This window comes from Parasteatoda tepidariorum, chromosome 11 (assembly GCF_982258835.1).
Source record: "Parasteatoda tepidariorum strain Cologne lab strain chromosome 11, Ptep-v5.0, whole genome shotgun sequence".
In the NCBI taxonomy this organism is placed as follows: Eukaryota; Metazoa; Arthropoda; class Arachnida; order Araneae; family Theridiidae; genus Parasteatoda; species Parasteatoda tepidariorum.
Genome location: NC_141765.1, coordinates 100591325 through 100609951, shown reverse-complemented (window position 1 = coordinate 100609951; position 18627 = coordinate 100591325). Strand labels below are relative to the sequence as shown.

The 18627-nt window shown below is 29.3% G+C and overlaps 1 protein-coding gene across 3 annotated transcripts in view; it reads left to right on the top strand.

Annotated features, from left to right (window-relative positions):
• The window catches only part of LOC147802022 (uncharacterized), an 80505-nt gene that overhangs the window by 5029 nt on the left and 56849 nt on the right, over window positions 1-18627 (top strand). Inside the window, exons 2-6 of one of the 3 annotated variants that reach the window (XM_087155356.1) lie at window positions 5583-5708; window positions 7134-7469; window positions 11694-11893; window positions 12809-12936; window positions 16144-16327. In XM_087155356.1, the coding sequence (XP_087011482.1) occupies window positions 12837-12936; window positions 16144-16327 (284 nt within the window). In that variant the 5' untranslated portion in view covers window positions 5583-5708; window positions 7134-7469; window positions 11694-11893; window positions 12809-12836. Of the gene's footprint in view, window positions 1-5226; window positions 5739-7133; window positions 7470-11693; window positions 11894-12808; window positions 12937-16143; window positions 16328-18627 lie in introns of those variants that run through there. The other 2 variants (XM_087155355.1, XM_087155354.1) reach the window with 2 other exon arrangements.

Here is an 18627-nt window from a genome sequence, read left to right as displayed (position 1 = left end):
AAACTGAAATGCCATGGGAATTCTCAATTTTTTTTTCCAGTAAATAAAATATTTAGAACATTGTTCTAAAATTAAGGAAAAATTATAATTGGTATATATATATATATATAAAAAGATTGCCTTGAACCCCCCCCCCCCCTACCTACGTGCCTGTTGCAAACTAATATTATCTAGAGTACGCCGTAATATTATTTTGCATTAGTTTTGATGCTATATATTATTAGATTTTGTATTTTCTGATATTTTCTTACGTTGATTTTCATTTTTGGAGTAAGTCACAGGAAGATTTGGATATTAGTAGAACAATTCGGTGATATAATTTTACTTAATTTTCTTTATTGCTGTGAAGCAGTAAAACATAGAACAATAATTTTATAATGTCATTCCATGCATTATTTGCATAGCAATACAGAAATACTAAATAAAATTATTTTAGCGAACTCTGCTACCATCCATTTTCCTCCCTCTTACTCCAAAGTATATCTTATGTTCAGCTCATTTCCTTCTTTTTTCTTTTTTTGAATATTTCAAATTTATTCAAGAAATAATACTACATCACAATTTTTATTGATATTTGTTTCCATTTCTTCACACAGTGGGTTTTCTGACAAATTTGATACCATTAATAATTTTCAAGTCTTTAATTTTAAAATGTACTCTTAGTATTTTTTTAAAAAATGAGCTTATTTTATCAATCTCCATTGAATCTGTTAGTTTGTAAAACATATTTCATGAAATGTGTAACTTAAGCCATTTGTAATTTCAGAATTATTATTCATTATTTATATTCTGAAATTGTAAATTTAAAAAAAACACACTACATGATTGCAAAGTTAAATTTGTATTTTTTGAATTGAGTTGAAAATTTAGCTTAATTTTTTTCCCTTTAAAATGTAACACAAGTCAGACATTCCCAAAAATATTAAAATAAAATTATACCTTGAATTTTTTAATTGTTATATTTTGTAGAAATTGAGACAATAAATAAAGTTTAAAAATATTCGAATTAGAATTACTTGCTTGCATAATTTTGTTGACTTTTTTCGCTGAAATTAAATGTAAAAATTCTTACGTAACTTTATCCTTATAGAATATGAAATTTTATATACAAAACACTTGAAACAAAACCCAAAGGCATCTGTAGAAATATTTTCAGGGAGTGAAACAAAATATAATAATTTAATAATATTTGTATAATTGAATAAAACATTTCGAGTTTAGTTTGTTTGTTTAATCCATGGATTTCATTTAAAATAGTGCAACGTTTCACTAAAATGCTCAGTTCAGTAAAATGTTATATTTTAAAAACTCGAGCTACTAGGCAAAAACTAATGCTATATTTGAATTCAGAGCATCAAATTGATATGAAATAACATCAAAAATGGCACACAAACCACTGTTGATCAGTGTAACATATGAACTCAATATAGATACTGTGGTAGTAAGTTTTTTTGGTCTTTCAAAACTGATGTGGATACTTTTTGATTTCCCGGGCTCTAGTGAAAAGTCACCACTAAGTGTAGTCCTCTGCCAATTTTTTATAGTTATATTTATATATAAGCACATAAAAATTAAATAAAAGAAATTTAAATAAATAAAAGCAAATTAAAAAGAATTAAAATTTAAGAAATAGTTCCTTGACTTTTTCGAATTTCCTTGCGCCTGGCTAATCGAAAAGTACCCGGATAAGTACCATTTTTTTTAGATTTAGAGACCTTTATTTTCTATTTGTACTAAAATCAGCAATGCAGTAAACGCAATGAAAATTTCAAATATCACTATTCCTCTCTTATAAGCAGTCGCCAAAGTAAAGTAACATTTACATTAAAATTTTATAACCCATTTCTTCATAAATAACATTATCTTCACTAAACTATATGTGTTGAATATTAGCTCTTAAAAAGAAGTTAAGTTATTTAGAATTTTTTGTTGCAAGAAATGAGAGCAGTAAGTATTGAATTACAGAAAAACTGAGTGCCACACCTAAAATTTGGCGATCACTAGTGCAAAGAAACTACGTGTTGCTTTTTTTTAAAAAAAAAAATTGGCCTGCGTTTATCTACTACTTGTACTAAAGAATCAATTTTTACATTCATTTTCTATTTATAATCAACACTCGCCAAATTTGAAGCTTAAACAATTCCCTTGAGCTGTGATGGCTCAGGAGATAGTGCATTCGCCTTCCAATGAGGTGAACCGGGTTCGAATCCCGGCAATGTCTGGTCAATACGAATTCCCCATCCAGCTTGCACCGACCACAGCGCTGACATGAAATATATTCAGTGGTAGACAGTTCATGGGTTAGAGTCCCCTTGCCGTCAGGATAACCGTGGGAGGTTCTCGTGGTCTTCCTCTCCACGTAACGCAAATGCGGGTTGGTTCCATCAAAAAGTCCTCCACGAAAGCGAATTTTTCCTACTACTTGATCCTGGAGTTCCCTTGTCTTCTGGATTGGGTTCAAAATCAAAACTACGTAGCTGAACATTAGTATTCGTAAACCCAAAAATTGGGTCAGCTGTTCAACGCCGGTTATAAAAAATAATAAATAAATAAATGAATAAAAAATAATTCCCTTAATTATCGATTGCTTTTTTTAAAATCAGAATCTTCACTGATCTAATTTCGAGAAAAATTGTTTGAACAAATGCAATAAGGCCCAGAATTTTATTTTATGGGGTTTAAATAATAACATGAGCTTTAAAAAAGCCCACCAACAATAATGAACGATAATAATGCCTACGAAAAACTTTAAAAAGAAAATTAATAATAATATAAAAAGTTTAAAAAAAAAACAGAAAGGGACCAACTCGAAAACTATCCCTTAACCACTTTTTTTAAATTGCAAGTTTAAAATCTATTTGGCACCTTGGCGAATCTAGTTGGCGTCACAGATCAAGATACGGAAATCTCCCCTATAGAATTATGTAAAACCGATATTTATATTTTATTAAAAGATAAAATGCTTAAATCCCATGTGTGCATTACGTTAATAAAATCAAACATAATACTTATAAATACCATATAATGATAAGTAATTAAATCTCATATGTTAAATTACCTTCAGTAAAAAATCGAAAGTAGGCGTCGCCTTAAAAAGCAGCTTGAATCAAGAGTGCTTGTTTGTGCAAAATAAAACTTCACTACACTCCTCGCAATTATCATTCTCTTGGCAAAAATTCATATATGAGAATTATGGAGATGAGATAGACCCAGCATAAGCCCCACGTGGGTTCGGAATCTTTTACGAAAAAAAAAAGAACATTTTCTTGAGTGGGCTCGGACTCATGATAATATTTTCATAAACTTTTATACTACTTGTAAACAAACATTTGGTTCAATTCTTGAATATAAAAAAAGTAAAATTTATAAGATATAAAAAAATTACTGAGTTCTCGTTACTTCTGTTCTGTGCTTTAGGTTAGTCAGGCTAACGCTTAATGTCAATTTAGAAATGATTTTTATTTAGCTCAAGATTTTGATTTTCTTTTTTTTAATTTTCGTTCGAGTCATCTTGGAGACAGTCGTTTCCCTTCACTTCTTGTTTTACAGGTTAAGGATTTAAAAAAAAAAAAACGTTTTAATGACCGATTTTTTTGTTTAGACATCAAATGACAATTTGGCCTTTATCTGACGTATATTTTGAACTCTTTTAAGTAATTCTATATACCTCATGCTCAGGTGGGCTTGGATTAAAATTCTTTTGGCTCTGGGGTGTTCGGACCTTCGAAAGCAAGATTGAGCTCATCTGTAATGAGATACCTTTTTCTGCAATTTCTTCTTTATATGCCTCTCATTCTTTTTTTCCCCGCTCTGACATTTGAAACTAAGAACTTTCCAATCGGTCAAGAATTGAATAACACAGGTTTTGATTGAAATCTAAGGAGTTGTTTCCCTTCATTTATAAAACGTGAGGGACGGAGATCCCCCCCCTAACTCAACAGTCCCCAAAGAAGATCCAAAAAATATTAATCTAAGGTTTCTAACGTGTGTGTAGATAGAAGGTTGACCCGACTCCCAGGTACGGTTCCTGAAGTCTATTTTAGTCTGATTTCTGAATTTTTATAAGAATCAGTTTACTGAGAACATTTCACATGAGAATTAATCTTATTCTAAAAATAATTTAAAGTATTCAGATGTTTACTATTAAAAAGCCTTACTAATTAAATTCTTTTTACCCATAATTGTTAAATGAATTAAACTCACTGATTTATATTTGTATGCATTGGTAGCTATGAGCTGTGAAGAATTACTGATTTTACAAGAAAACATAACTCTAACTTATTTTAATTTAAAATTACGTGACAACAATCAGAAAATTAATCTGTCTGTTTTATAATCTTAGTTTATCATATCTGGCATTCTTATCAGTTTTGAAGTTTCGTTTGTCTATCAACATATCTGTTACGGGCAATGTAATTATTTAGGTCAGTATTCATAATGCTCAGTTATTATGAATAATGACCATTAAAATTGGGCAATTTGATAAATTTGAATTACTTTACGATAATTTCTCACATTTCCCGGTCATTATAAATACCGCTATTATTTCTTTGGGCACTTTGATTAATTGAGAGCAATGGGGACAACCACGTGCGTGTGGTGTGATTCTGGCTGGCCAATGTTCACCGGCGAATGTTGACAATCAAATTAGTCGCTTTGGTGAATGTCCGAAATATTTATTACATCCAATTTGATTCGTGGGTATAATTACATTTATTCGATATTTTAATACTTACTGACGATAGATTAGAGCAAACATCAGTGTTTGGAGTATCGGGCAAATATATACCGGGCAATGGTACTTGACTTTAAAAAAATATCAGTGTAGGGTATACCGGGCAAATGTATACCGGACAGTGGCACTTGACCTTAAAAAAACATCAGTGTAGGGTATACCGGGTAAATGTATACCGGGCAGTGGCACTTGACCTTAAAAAAACATCAGTGTAGGATATACCGGGCAAATGCAAACCAGGCAATGGTACTTAACCAGACCTAGTATGACTAAACCTTTGGTAAATGTCCGAAATATACGCTAGGTCTAGTGTCACTTTTGCTATAGCTTAAATATTTAAAAAAAAATTAAACAAAGCGTTTGAATCAATTTTAAACTAATACCGAAATTATTGCTTTAAAATTTTAAAAAGAAATAAAAACTGCGCCAGATAAGAGTAATTGAAGTAGTTGCTTTATACAGCGCATGTGCGGGAAAAAATTTTAAAAAAATTATCCAGGTGCATAGGTGCATCTAAAAGTGGATGAATATCCCAAGACACCCTGTGGCTGTGTGTGACACAAATTGCCCACTTGACTTTTAACATTATACATAATGACCGGGCAATGTAATAATTGCAACATAATTTATCATTTTGTCATATCCTTTTGGGCACTTTTTAAATTGCCCGGGCATTATAAACAATGCCCAATTATTTACATTGCCCGTGACATATCGATTTTCAATGAATGTCTAATAAGAACGAAAGTCATGGTTCTAAATATTGTCTGTTAATATTCTCAATTCTATATAAATTTTATGCATATAAAAACAAATTTAAAGCATATTATAATTGTCTTTTTTTTAGATATATTGGAAAAATAAAGTGAATGGAATGTTAACTGAACAATCGTGCATGACTGTATAAAGAGGCTCATTTCTCAAGCAGATAAAGAATCACTTAAGTGCTTGTGTAAATTGCTGAAAACTAAGGGTAAAGAATTAAATGATCGAAAAATTAAAGGTTCAAAAGAAAGTGTTCTTTGTTTTTATTTTGATCTGTGCTTTTACTTGTAATAAAATGTGAGAAATGTGTTCTTGTTAATAATATACGTTTAAAAAGACAGCTTATCTTCAATTCAAGAACTTTTTATTTTTGTAAAAGCTTATTTAAACGCATACTTTCAGATTCATCGAACAATAAATCTTTAACAGATTAAAATCTTTATAGGATTTTCTGATCCAATTTGGAGGGTTTCTAATAATTAGTAGTGATTTTTAGATTTTAACAACACTTTTGTTATGGTTCGCATAAGTATTAATTTGTTATGTGTCTTAATTTTTTTTTATTTCATTATTTGTGAGGATTTTATGAATATAAATTCTGTTTAGTTGCAAGTATCGAAAATTATTATAACATTACCACTATAAATTGTAACACAATGTACATTCAACTCGGCTTCTAATAAATTTTAAAGAATTACTGCCATACTTTTCTTCTGTAATGAATGTAATTGTGACACACCTTGCTAATAATATTGAATTTCTATTTAATGTTTTTTTTAAGTTTTTATGGTAAGTTTCAGTTTCTTTTTATGGATAATGTAAATTTTACTTCACTATATTGTGACCTTGATTTAAATTATCTTATTTGAAAATCCAGACAGTTGTTGAGGCATCTATATGCATTTGAATAACTTAGCCATTATTATTAAACTTTCTGATGATCTTCTTAAAATAGTAATTATTTATATTTTGGATTTTACTATCCTGTATTACTATATTTAATATGATGCAAAAAATTTTACTCATTAGAATTCTAAAATTTATCCTATTGATTTAAATTACCAACCATCAGTTGAAATTGTTTGCTTCAATTTTTACCAAAAGGAATTATATAAACTGGTGTATTTGATTTTCATAATCTGTTATTGATGTAATACATGTTGTAATTAAACATATTTCAGCATATTTTCTCTTATTTTAAAACCATATTTTGGCAATCTCTCTTTTTCAGATGGAAAATTATTTCTTACAAATGCAAAAGATAGTAGACAAACGTTTAACTAGCTCTAGGGTCAGGTTCATGTTGCAAGATGTTATAGATTTAAAAAGGGTAGTAAGTCATCAAATACTATACCCTATCAAATAACTATACTTTAAGTTTTGTTTGAGGTTTAAAATTTAGTATTTAAATTTGTTCTTGTCTTTTAGAATGATTGGGTTCTACGGAACATGCCCTTCCAAAACAGGGTATCTGATCGTACCAGTGTGCTTGATTTTCATAATCTGTTATTGATGTAATATTTATTGTAATTAACCATATTTTAGCAAACCATATTTTCTCAAACCATATTTTCTCAAAATACTTTATTTTCTCTTATTTTAAACCCATATTTTAGCAATCCCTTTTTTTCAGATGGAAGGTTATTTTACACAAATGCAAAAGATAGATTTCTTACAAATGCAAAAGATAGTAGAGAAACGTTTAACTAGCTCTAGGATCCGGTTCATGTTGCAAGATGTCATAAATTTAAAAAGGCTAAGTCATTAAATACCCTATCAAATTACTGTACTCTAAGTTTTGTTTTAGTTTGAAATTGAGTATTTAAATTTGTTTTTTGTCTTTTAGAATGATTGGGTTCCTAGAAAAGATGTAAATAATCCTAAAACCATTGACCGAATTCTCAAGGAAGCTGAAAGTGAAGCACGTGGACAACAACAGAATCTACAGAACATGTCCTTCCCAGAAAAAGTAAAAATTTTATTGAACTTGAATTTCCCTTTTTTTCGGTATTCAAATAAATGCTGCAAAATTTTAGTCAATGTCTTAAGTTCAAAAGTATACAATTACGAATTTTAAGTAAAAATGAACGCTTGTAAAGGAGTGTTTAAGACAAGTTATTTCGTTAAAATGAATAATGCGAGTAATTCTCAAAAAAGACAGTAGCAGAGTTAATCGATTGAACAAAAACATAAACTCTTCTTTAAAACATAAAGCAAGATATAAAATTCAAAATATGTAAAGATGCAATTTCTAATAATGTGGAGTAACATGTACGATTTTGGATTATTCTGTATTATATCTATTCAAATCCCCCCCCCCCTCCTTAAAAAAAACAGTCTAAAATTACTTTTTCAAATAATACTCTGCTGAATATTAGGCCAACCGAATATTGGGTAAAAAGGCCGAATGCTGTATATCCTGTGGCAGAATCGCAGCGACACAGTGACATTGTCGCTGAACGTTACAGAGTTCTTGCAGAATGATTTTTCTTTTGAAAAGTGAAAGTAATTACTTTTCTTCAGAAGTTTACACGTAATATTTGAATCCTGCCTTTATGTTCCGATTATATGCTTTGGCAGGTATTGATAATGATTTTCACATGGATTTTAAATATCCCGATATATTTCAATCAATATGGAAAATTCGAATCGCGCATTTGAGTATATAGTTTTCTAAGGCAACGATTCTATCAAATTTTGTGACCAGTTATTGATATTTATTTTTACCATGGCTTTTAAATCCGATAGTTTTTATACAATCTATATATATATTTCTCTTACACGGCGACAAAAAAAAGCCTTATTACAACTCCCCGAATGGCAACGGTAGAAAATCGACCAATGATTATCGCTAAAAATGTCACATGCCAATTCTAGCTGAGGTGACTCCACATATAGCGCTTTTAAAAACGGAAACTGAGATAACCAGAGTGTAAAATATTATGTGCTTGTGCGAATCGTATTTTTTGTTAAATAATATATTTATTATATATCAGTTTATAGATGGTAACGAGAAGAGTTTTGTGGTTGCTATGGTGACTATTTAGAATGTAAATTGTTTTTTTTTTTTTTTTTGAGTGAGTGTGAGATTTGCTTTTCGGAACTGCGATGCTGTAATTTTATTGTTTAGTTAATAAATCTTCCTTTTATATTAAACGTGATAGTAGTTTTGTGATAGTTATTTGATTCGAAGTCCTTTGAGTTTTATTTGAGGTCAGTTTACTTTGTATTTTTTGACAAGAGAGAGCATTCTCACCAAATGTGATTTCTTCCAAAATTCAATGTTTTGTTTATGCAGGTTTTTCCATTGCAATTCACTTATTTCAATTTTTAGACTTAATTATAGCCAAAATTTTAATCTTTTTAAAGAGATATCAGCTTTAGAAATTTTATCTTAAGATTTTATACTATAGCACATTTTTAATAGGTTTAGCGAATTACATGTCATTTATTTGAATTCAAATTTATTTTATTGATGTAGAAGTGTTAATAAGAAAGAAAAAACATTGGTATTTACATATTTAGGAAATCTGGGAACACATCAGCACGACTAATTTAACTTTCACATATGAAGCCCGTGCTCTTTATTTTATTTTATATATTACGATCATCGTTCCATTTTGTTTCTTTTTTGTAGTATACTGAATAAATAGTTTAACTTAAAGATGTCATGTTCAGTCAATACTTGCATAACTCAATAATGTCTACATATTTTAATGACTTAGTATTTACTAAAAAGATGTAATTTTTTTTTTAAAAAAAAGTTGTTATACGGATTTGAATGATTGTTTTGAATTCTTAGAATTTTGTGCATTTGCAATGAACCTAAATTAGTAGCGAGTGAAGCGATCTTGGTTTGCTAAGCAAACCAAGATCGCTTCACTCGCTACTAATTTAGGTTTTCGGGGGTTGGTGAGTGTTAGCGAGCAGGGGGCGCAGCCCACTAGCATTATTTATTACAACAACCTAATCTCGAAACGAAACGCGCATTTGTGGAGTCCGATTAGTGTGATTTCGTTGTCAATCTTTTTCCGGCAATTACCACTATGAATTTCATGATTTTTATTTATTTTGTTTTACTGCGATGATTCTTTACAAAATGCGAAGAGAGAAATAATTTGTGCGTTCCTCCCCCCCCCCCCACCAACAAAATGCGAGAATATCAGAATATTATTAGAATAAAAATTGTATATAAAATATTATACAAGAAAATATTAAATATTATTAAAAAATTATATAAAATAAAAATTATATGTAAAAATAATATTATCAGAATATTATTAGAAGAATATTAGATCAAAAAATTGTTACATGTTCAATTAAAAAAAAAAATTATAGTTTTTTTTCTTTGTAAACACAGCGCTTTTATTTCTTTAAATTAGTGACATATGTGTTTGTTATTATTGAAAGTATCTTGCAGAAAGATATCAGTGCTAGAGAGTTTTCTCGCAAATAGCTAGAAAAAATTCTGCCACAGAGACTGTATAGTCACTAAATGTTCGGTACATCCTCAGACAAAACCATTTCCTTATGTAAAAAATATTTTAAATAAATTGTTTAATATTAACATTCTGAATAAAATTTCATTGTATGACGAAATTTTATGAAAGAAAACTTTTTTTTGTAGATTGACTCCACTTATTAAGTTAGTTAATAATTTATGAAGTAAACTATATATTGTTGCAATCATACTATTTCCAACAATATTCTAAATTATACTAAAAAAATATTTTTTCAAATATTTTTTATATTGTGAAACACTGTTTATCGTAGACTTTGCTGGGTTTTCAGGTGGTTTACTATACCTCGGTCAGACGTAAGTTTTCTGTTGTTGTTATTTATGCCACTTGCCAATACCAACAGTGGAAAACCATAGGAATTTCAGTCTGAGGTCTTGTTTTTCAGCGGTGCCATCTGTGGCCAGGAATAAGATTTTAGCCACATACCTGTCACAGCCGATTTCTGTCAGGGAGGACCCATTCATACTCCATTCATTCATCCACAGAGATACTGATTTGTTTTTGGGAACTTCGAGGACTTTGTGACCCTGAAAGGTTTTTGGTGCACCAGCCACCTTTAATACACAAGATTCTTCAGCCCACAGGATTCGATCTTACGGACACGAGCCAAACATCCTTCCAACCTGGCTATCTCCGTTTGTTTTCTTTTATATTTTATTTTTTACGCTTAATTTAAATCAAATATTCAGAATGAATGCAATCCATTAAGCTCAATGATTATAGTTAAACAATGTAATTTATTCAGCTGAAATAACATTTAATTGCATTCCTGATATCACACATTAGATATCAGGAATTAGTATAAAGGTGAGATCATACTTATTAAGGTTGTATTTTTATGATTAGCGAATTACAAGTAAATCACAATATTTTAAAACAGCTGTAAATCCTACTGTATTTTACAATATTGTCAGTTCTTCCAATATAAATTAATGTTTTAATGACTCCAGAAATGCTTTGGGAAAAATTAAGTGGTTTGATTACAAGATAGGATCTAAGTAGGCAAATTATCTAATGTGTGATATTTAGTTACCCGAGTCTACTTGTTATTATACTCTTACTTTTCTACTAAATTAATACTGTGGATTTTATCAGTTTTATTTTTTTTATTTATTAAATATTTTTATTCGGTTCAGTTTATTCTGACAAAGTTTTGAATAAGATTAATAATTTTGTTATACTGAGATTAAATTGGAATTATCAAATTTGATGAATCAAAAACTAACCTCACTAATGAAATATTGTGTTGCTGTTCTGTTAGTAAGTTTTGATATTCAATTAACACATTCTGTTAAAAATGTCTCTCCTTCCTTATCATTCATGTTGATTATAACTTCTCTGTGTTTTATTACATTTTTAAAACTTAATAAACAAGTTAGTCATACTTATAAGTTCATTAAACCTTCATCCTATAAGAATATATAATAGCTTTTTGTGCTTCTCTGTCTGGTGTAGATTTAACGTGCCTTTGAAATTGTTTTTTAGGTAAAAAAAGGAAATGTTTTCAATATTAATTTTTATTTGTTCTCTTTTGTATAAAGTAGAAATTACATTTTTCTGAATTTTAATTTTTTTTTCACTCTATAGGTAGGGTCGATGTAAAATTTAACTAAGTTAATGTATACAAGTTTGTAATACAAATAATGATGTTAATTTTTTAAAATTATTAATAGGAAAAAGAGGAACTTAGAAGAAGTGTCCAAGGAATCCTTGATAAAGTCACGCCACGGAAGTTTGGAACTCTATAGACTCAAATCTTAACATCGACACTGAAGAAAAACTGTGCGCAGTCATTGATTTAATATTTAAGGCAGCTGTGGCAGAGGCAAACTCCAGTGTCCCCTATGCAAACATGTGCAAGCAGTTGGCATTGGTAAGCCAACTAATTTTGAATAAAATGATTGTAAAATGTGTTGTTTAGGAGCAAGACTTATTTAGCTCAGATTTATTTGAAACTCTACTAATCAGGACTCTTCTGTAATTGTAAACTCTTATTGTTTTTTAAAGAAAATCTTATTTTTTATGCTTTTTGAACACCTGAAAAATTGACAAATTTCAAATTTTTATTACAGTTTATTGAAAACATTATAATTATTTATTATTTATAATTTCGTGACTAAAAGAAAACTCTATTTCCTACTTTTACTTTTGCAGAATTTTATTTCCTAAAGCAATTTGTCATAAAAAATTTTGAAGGAGGAATACTTCATATAAAAATGGATATCAAAGAAACATTCAGGTGTTAAATATTAAGAAAAATTTATATAGTTCTTTTTCATCTTATGATTTTTTTTATCTGAAACCTAGCTGATTTTTAGTTATGTATATCGGTGTGTCTAAATGATATTAAGCAAACTCACATTTCGCTTAAGAATTAACCATATGCTAAAAATAATTCAGATTTTTGTATATTAAAAAGCCCTCCCCCGCAATTGTTTAGTGAATCACCTCTCTGATTATTATTTGTATGCATTGGTGACTATGAGCTATGAAGAATTATTAATTTTACTAGAAAATATAATGATAATTTATTTTAATTAAAAAATATGTAAGGACAAGCAAAAAATTTATCCGTCTGTTTTTATATTTTTATTATGTTAGTTTATCATATTTGGCACTCTTATCAGTTTTGAAGTTTTGTTTGTTAATCAGTATATCGATTTTCAATAAAGGACGAGCAAGATCAAAAGTTCTGGTTTTAAATATTGGCTGTTAATTTTCTCAATTCTTTATAAATTTTATGTATATAAAAACAAATTTAAAGTACATTACAATTGTCTTTTTTTAGATTTATTGGTGAACTCCTTTGCCTTGGAATGTTAACCGAACCTATCATGCATGAATGCATAAAGAGGCTCATCTCCAAAGGAGATGAAGTATCACTTGAGTGTTTGTGTCAATTTCTGAAAACGATAGGTAAAGAATTAGATGATCGAAAAATTAAAGGTTCAAAGGAAAGTGCAAGCGTTCTTTGTTTTCATTTTGATCTGTGCTTTTACTTGTAATAAAATGTGAGAAAAATGATTTTTCTAAGAAATATAAGTTTAAAAGGACAACTTATCTTCAAATTAAGAAAAAAATTGTTGAAAAAGCGTAAACACATTACTTTCAGATTCATAGAACAATAGACCTTTATACAGATTAATCCTTGTCGATTCTGAATTCTTTGTCAAAAAAATATATGCAAACTAACTAAACTAAATGAAATTTGTTTAGACTAAATGAATGCATTGTCTAGACTAAATGAAATTTTTTTCCCGATGATGTTCGAAGATAAAGAAGAATAATGTTTGACGAAAGTTTGTTTTGGCCGTTTCCTTTTAATCGATAAAAGTAGAGCCGAAATTGTTTGTTGGGTTTACAAATTTCTGCAGTGGTAAGATAGAAATTTTTAAATTGTTATATAAATGTTTTTGAGATCTTTAATAACAAAATTTTGTTAGTAACTTGAAAATTTGTCGTAATAGCGACTTTTTTGCTGCATGCAGTATTTGTTGTATCTAACTTTCCCTGTACTTAACACTTTACTTACCAAATTCTTACAAAAATTATCAAAGTGTGAGTAACTTTTTTGTCCAATTAAATATTGTTTATTTTACATCTTAGACAAAAAAAAATTAAATGTTATTTTCTGATTTACATTGCATTATAAAATTTTAATTTAAGTCAAACATTTAATTCCGAAAAATCTTCCGAATTTTTGCTGATTTCAGGGACTGACTAAACATTGTCAAATTTTTTTCTCTAATGACGATGGAAAAACTTTTTTTCTCTTGTTCATTTCATTGTTGGTGACGCGCCGTCCTCTTTGTCACTGGCTAGCAAATAAAACTGGGTAAAACCATCAATTGTCAAAAACTTCTCAACTCTGCCTGACTATGATATTTTTTTTTAAAGTGCTTGAAAATATTTTTTGAGTGCTTGAAAAGTGCTTAAAAGGTGCTTTTTTTTGCTAAAGAATTTGGCTACGCATCCTGCAAAAAACAAAAAATGTAATAAAACTGGAATAAATCTTTAAGTTTAGCCAGAAATCAAGTAACAGGGGGAAAACAATCTTTAATTGTTGTTCTTTCTCTATTCAGCTCTTTATTCAAATTAAGTGATGTTTTTAAAAAGGAGTCATCTCTGTTTACTTTTTAAAAATATAAAGAAGTCTTAGATGAAAAATCATCTACTGGAGGGTATCTGCTACAGAGGGATATAACTGTAGAAATTTTTCCTTAAACGTAATGGCATAGTTAAATTTAATTATGTTAAACACGTCATGAAGAAGAAAAATTAATATCGCTATGAATGATTGAGTAAAAATTAATTTTAACCTGTGAAAGAAGCATAAAGAAATTAAACTGGAAGATGATAAGTTTAATTAGGAATAATAAAAGATTGATTTAGCATATATCTTTTAAGTTTGACTCATTTATTGAAGTAATATAGTCTATCAAATGTCACTAAAAAAAACAATTTTAAACTACTTTTTACTTTACAAGTAAAAATTGCACTAAAACATAAACAGAGGGACATTTTTTGAGCCAGCAGTGACTGTTAGTTTTCTTCTTCAACCTGGTTTGCATAGTCTCTGCTCATTGGTTTGGCAAACTGCTGCACTCATTGACTTCTGGAAAAATAGACAGCTTCTCTTCTTTGGCGCTGTGGTTAACATTTGTTTGCTAGTGTGGGGAAGATTTGTCTTTAGTCTATTTACGAATTAAAAAGAATCAAAATAATTAGTGCTAATTAATAAATGTAAATCATCATGGAATAAAAATAGTTTGATGCCTAATAACCACATTATCTAACACAACATGTGTTAGACATTGTTATTAAAAACTTAAATGTTAACAATATTAGTTCGTTTGTAATGCAATGTTTTTCTTTCTTCATTTTCCTGATTTTTATGGATTTTGTTTCTTTTTCAAAGTTTTTAATGTAAATGCAATTATTTGGTTGTAGTTTTTGTCATTATATATGCGCATACATAAGTGAATGCTGATCCTTAAAAAAATACAAATATTAGGTATACATAACACATTTGTGTAAGTGGGTGTTTTATTGAAATTTAGTATAAAATATGGCAAAATTGAGAAACAAAATGGAGCAATGAAGACATTTATTTACATGGCACATAATTTTAAGAAGAAAAGAAATATTCAAGAATTCGTTTGATTTATAAGTTTATAGCATGGTGACCAGGTAGAGATATTCCATATATATTGAAGAATAATAATATTTATAACTTTAACATAGAATTACTTTTATAAAATTTTTTGAAATGAAAAAAACAATTTGAACAACCTTACTTAATAATTGTATTTTTTGTTCTCAATGCCCCTAATCTCATGTGAAGCAAAACGATATTTTCGAATTTTATTATTACCATACCTGCCAAGTGTCCTGTTACCATCCTGCCAAGTGTTTAACGGAGACTCCGGTATTTTACGACTATAACCTTTTAACCCACATATTCTAAAATTTCTCTGTATTTTTTGAAGAAAGTTATTTAAAAATTTTTTTACCCAATAAAATATCCGCTGGTGGCAAAAATACTTCTCTTATTCCTCAACAGATAGTGCTATTGCTAGCACAAGTTATTGCTAAGTTGAGTGCTAACAGTTTAAGTACTACGTGCTGTCAGGCTAATTGAGGGACGTTTTCATGGTTTTCCTCTCCATGCAATGCAAATGTGGGTTAGTTCCTTCAAAAAACCCTCCACGAAGGCAAATTTCGCCTAGTATTTGATTGATCCAGGAGTTCCCTTGTCTTCTGGATTGGGTTCAATTTGACAAGGCGACAGAGTTGAACATTAGTAGCCGTAAACTCAAGCAATTGGGTTGGCTGTTTAACAACGGTTATAAAATAATTTATAAATGATGGTTTAAAAAATCTTCTTTAAATTAAGATTTATATACATATTATTTTGCTAAATGTAAGTGCTTATATTATTTTCAATTTCGAATTTTTCTTTTTGACTTACATAATTATGCATGATGTATCAAAATTTTACTCGTACCCTAATAAATGTCGCTAGTGAAATCTCTGTTATTTTATTTCTTCAATGTTGGCAGGCATGCATTTACATTTATGTGATTGATCATTGTTTTGAAAGTATATGCATTTATTCTGCAGCTACTGTCAGTTCCTTGGCTAAGTTTGGTGCTCACTGTGAAGAGCTTCTGCCAAATATTTTAGTTCTACTGCAGAGAAGCCTCCTGGATTGTGATGATGAAGTGAGAGACAGAGCAACCTACTATTTAAATATCCTAAATCAGAAAGAAGTAAAAAGGACTTTACTCCCAATTCATCTTGAATGGTACATCTCTTTTCTTTATTGAATTTATAAATAAAGCTTTGAAATTTATATTCACAATAGTTTAATGGAAGTAGTTATGAAGTGATGTTTTAAAAAAGCTTAATTTTTCAGTCTAAAATCAACTATGCCAGAGATGGTTTCCAAATAGAAAATATGTACAGTATTCTAATTATCAAGGGTTGCCACTCCACAGGGGAAATATAGGAAATTTTAAAATCACCTGAAATAACAGAATTTTGATTTTTCTTTTTCTTTACAATTTTAAAAAATACAAGGAAATTAGTTTCTTTTCGTCTTTGAAAAATATTGACCAGTCAATGCATAATCTATGCCATAGGTTGTTATTCCAACTATACTAATCTATTTCATTTACTATAACATTATTTAACTATGTTCAGCTGTTTCCCTTTTTTTCTCTCTAAGTCTTTGCAGCAATTAAAACTAGCATAGTTAGACAAATATAGCTCACGCAAGAGCACAGTAATTGTGTTTCATTTTAATATATTGTGAATAATGCATGGTGCGTAGCGTTTTTAAAAAATGCCTAAAGGTGCTTATTTGCGATGTTCGTTTTTAAAAAGCAATTAAAACTACTTTTTTCATGAGGCAATTTTAAAAAGTGCTTAATTTTCCCTTTTCGAAGAATTTTTTTTTTCTTTACCATGTTGCTTTTCGCTGCGTATTATGCAAAGCGTGATTTTCACATTGTTCTAGTCAACGTTTTCACAATTCATTCAACCACAATTCATTTCGGCATGCTGTTTGTCCGTAGCGTATGATAGCACCCATCATCGTGACATATTTGGTGAAATACTTGGGGGTCTGCATGCGCGTCTACTGAGCTGGATTAGTTGAGATGCTTGCACTCTCATGTGCAACACTGCTGCATTTTCTTGAGATATTCTCGATTTCAGATATTGAGATATTCAGGCTTCATTTTCCACCCTCTGATGAACTGAAAAATCTCTCAATCTTTTTATGGTGGCTAATATAATCAAGAAAAGAGTTTTTGTCAGAAACTAGTTATTTAATCATGATTATGTAAAGTCCTCAAAAATTATTTTGCTAATGTGTTTAGTACTTAAAAATATTTTTGAGGTGCTTAAAAAGCACTTTAAAGATGTTAATTTTTTGTTGGGAGATTTGTGTACGCACCCTGCAATATGTACAGTAAAGTTTTTTTCCCAGATTTGAGTGGAAACCCTGGTAAAGTTTTGAAATTTATATTTGCAATAGTTTATAGGAAGATGATTTGAATATACAGGATTATATTTTGAAAAAGCGTATTTTTTTTGTTTAAAAATGGTTTCCTACTTACGCCATATTTTTTTAAGCTGATGTTTCTAAATGCTGCTTGTCCTTTTTCACTAACACATGAAGTACACATCTGTTCAATTTCTATTAAAATGAAATTACTCTTAAATGCAAAAGTATGGTTGAAAGTATTAGATATGGTAAAAGTTAACTGTCGGATCTGCTTTGGGGTTATAAAAAAGTTACATTTTCTTTGTTCTGAGAGGATCTGTAAGACTGTCATTTGTTTAACCCAAAATATGAGGAGAAAGTTCAGAAATTTTAATTTATAATTTTTTTTAAGTCATAATTCTTCATCTGAACAATTGGTTTTGTATAAATTTTCTACTTCAATATTTGCTAGCTCATTATTATTTTGATTTATTTCCTTGCTAATACTCATCGTCCCATTGAGGGTTGCTCTCTTGGGCCCCCAGTTTGTGAACCACTGCCTTAATTCTGCAGTTGTGCGATTGCTGTCATTATTACAAAGAAAATGAAGTTCGGTTTACACTTGTCTGCTATAACCTCTACCACTCCGTGGCGTCCGGGAGAGCAGAGGAAGAATATCTTTCGCTCCTCCTGAAATTTAAACATTCGTTAAAATAATGTCAAGAAAAATTGGTAATTTTAGAAAATAAGTACTTTTTTTTTTCAATTTCAAAGCTATTTTATAAAGAGATATATGTATATATTTTGCTTTTAAATTTAATTAAAGGGCCAATAATGTGATTCGCATCTTCTGAAATTAGACATTCACAAAAATAAAATAAAGTTAAATTAGAAAAAAAGCTTTTTGTTCCAACTTTGAAGCGATTTCTTAAGTACAAAAGTTTATTTTCTTCTAAAACTAAAGTAAGGAAACCGATAACGTGTTAAATTTAGACGTTCATAAAAATGATGTCAAATTAAATTAATAATTCAAAAAAAAAAAAAAATTTGAAATAATTTTTAAAATTGAAAACTTTATTTTACACTGAATTTAAAATGAGAGGGTAATAAATTAA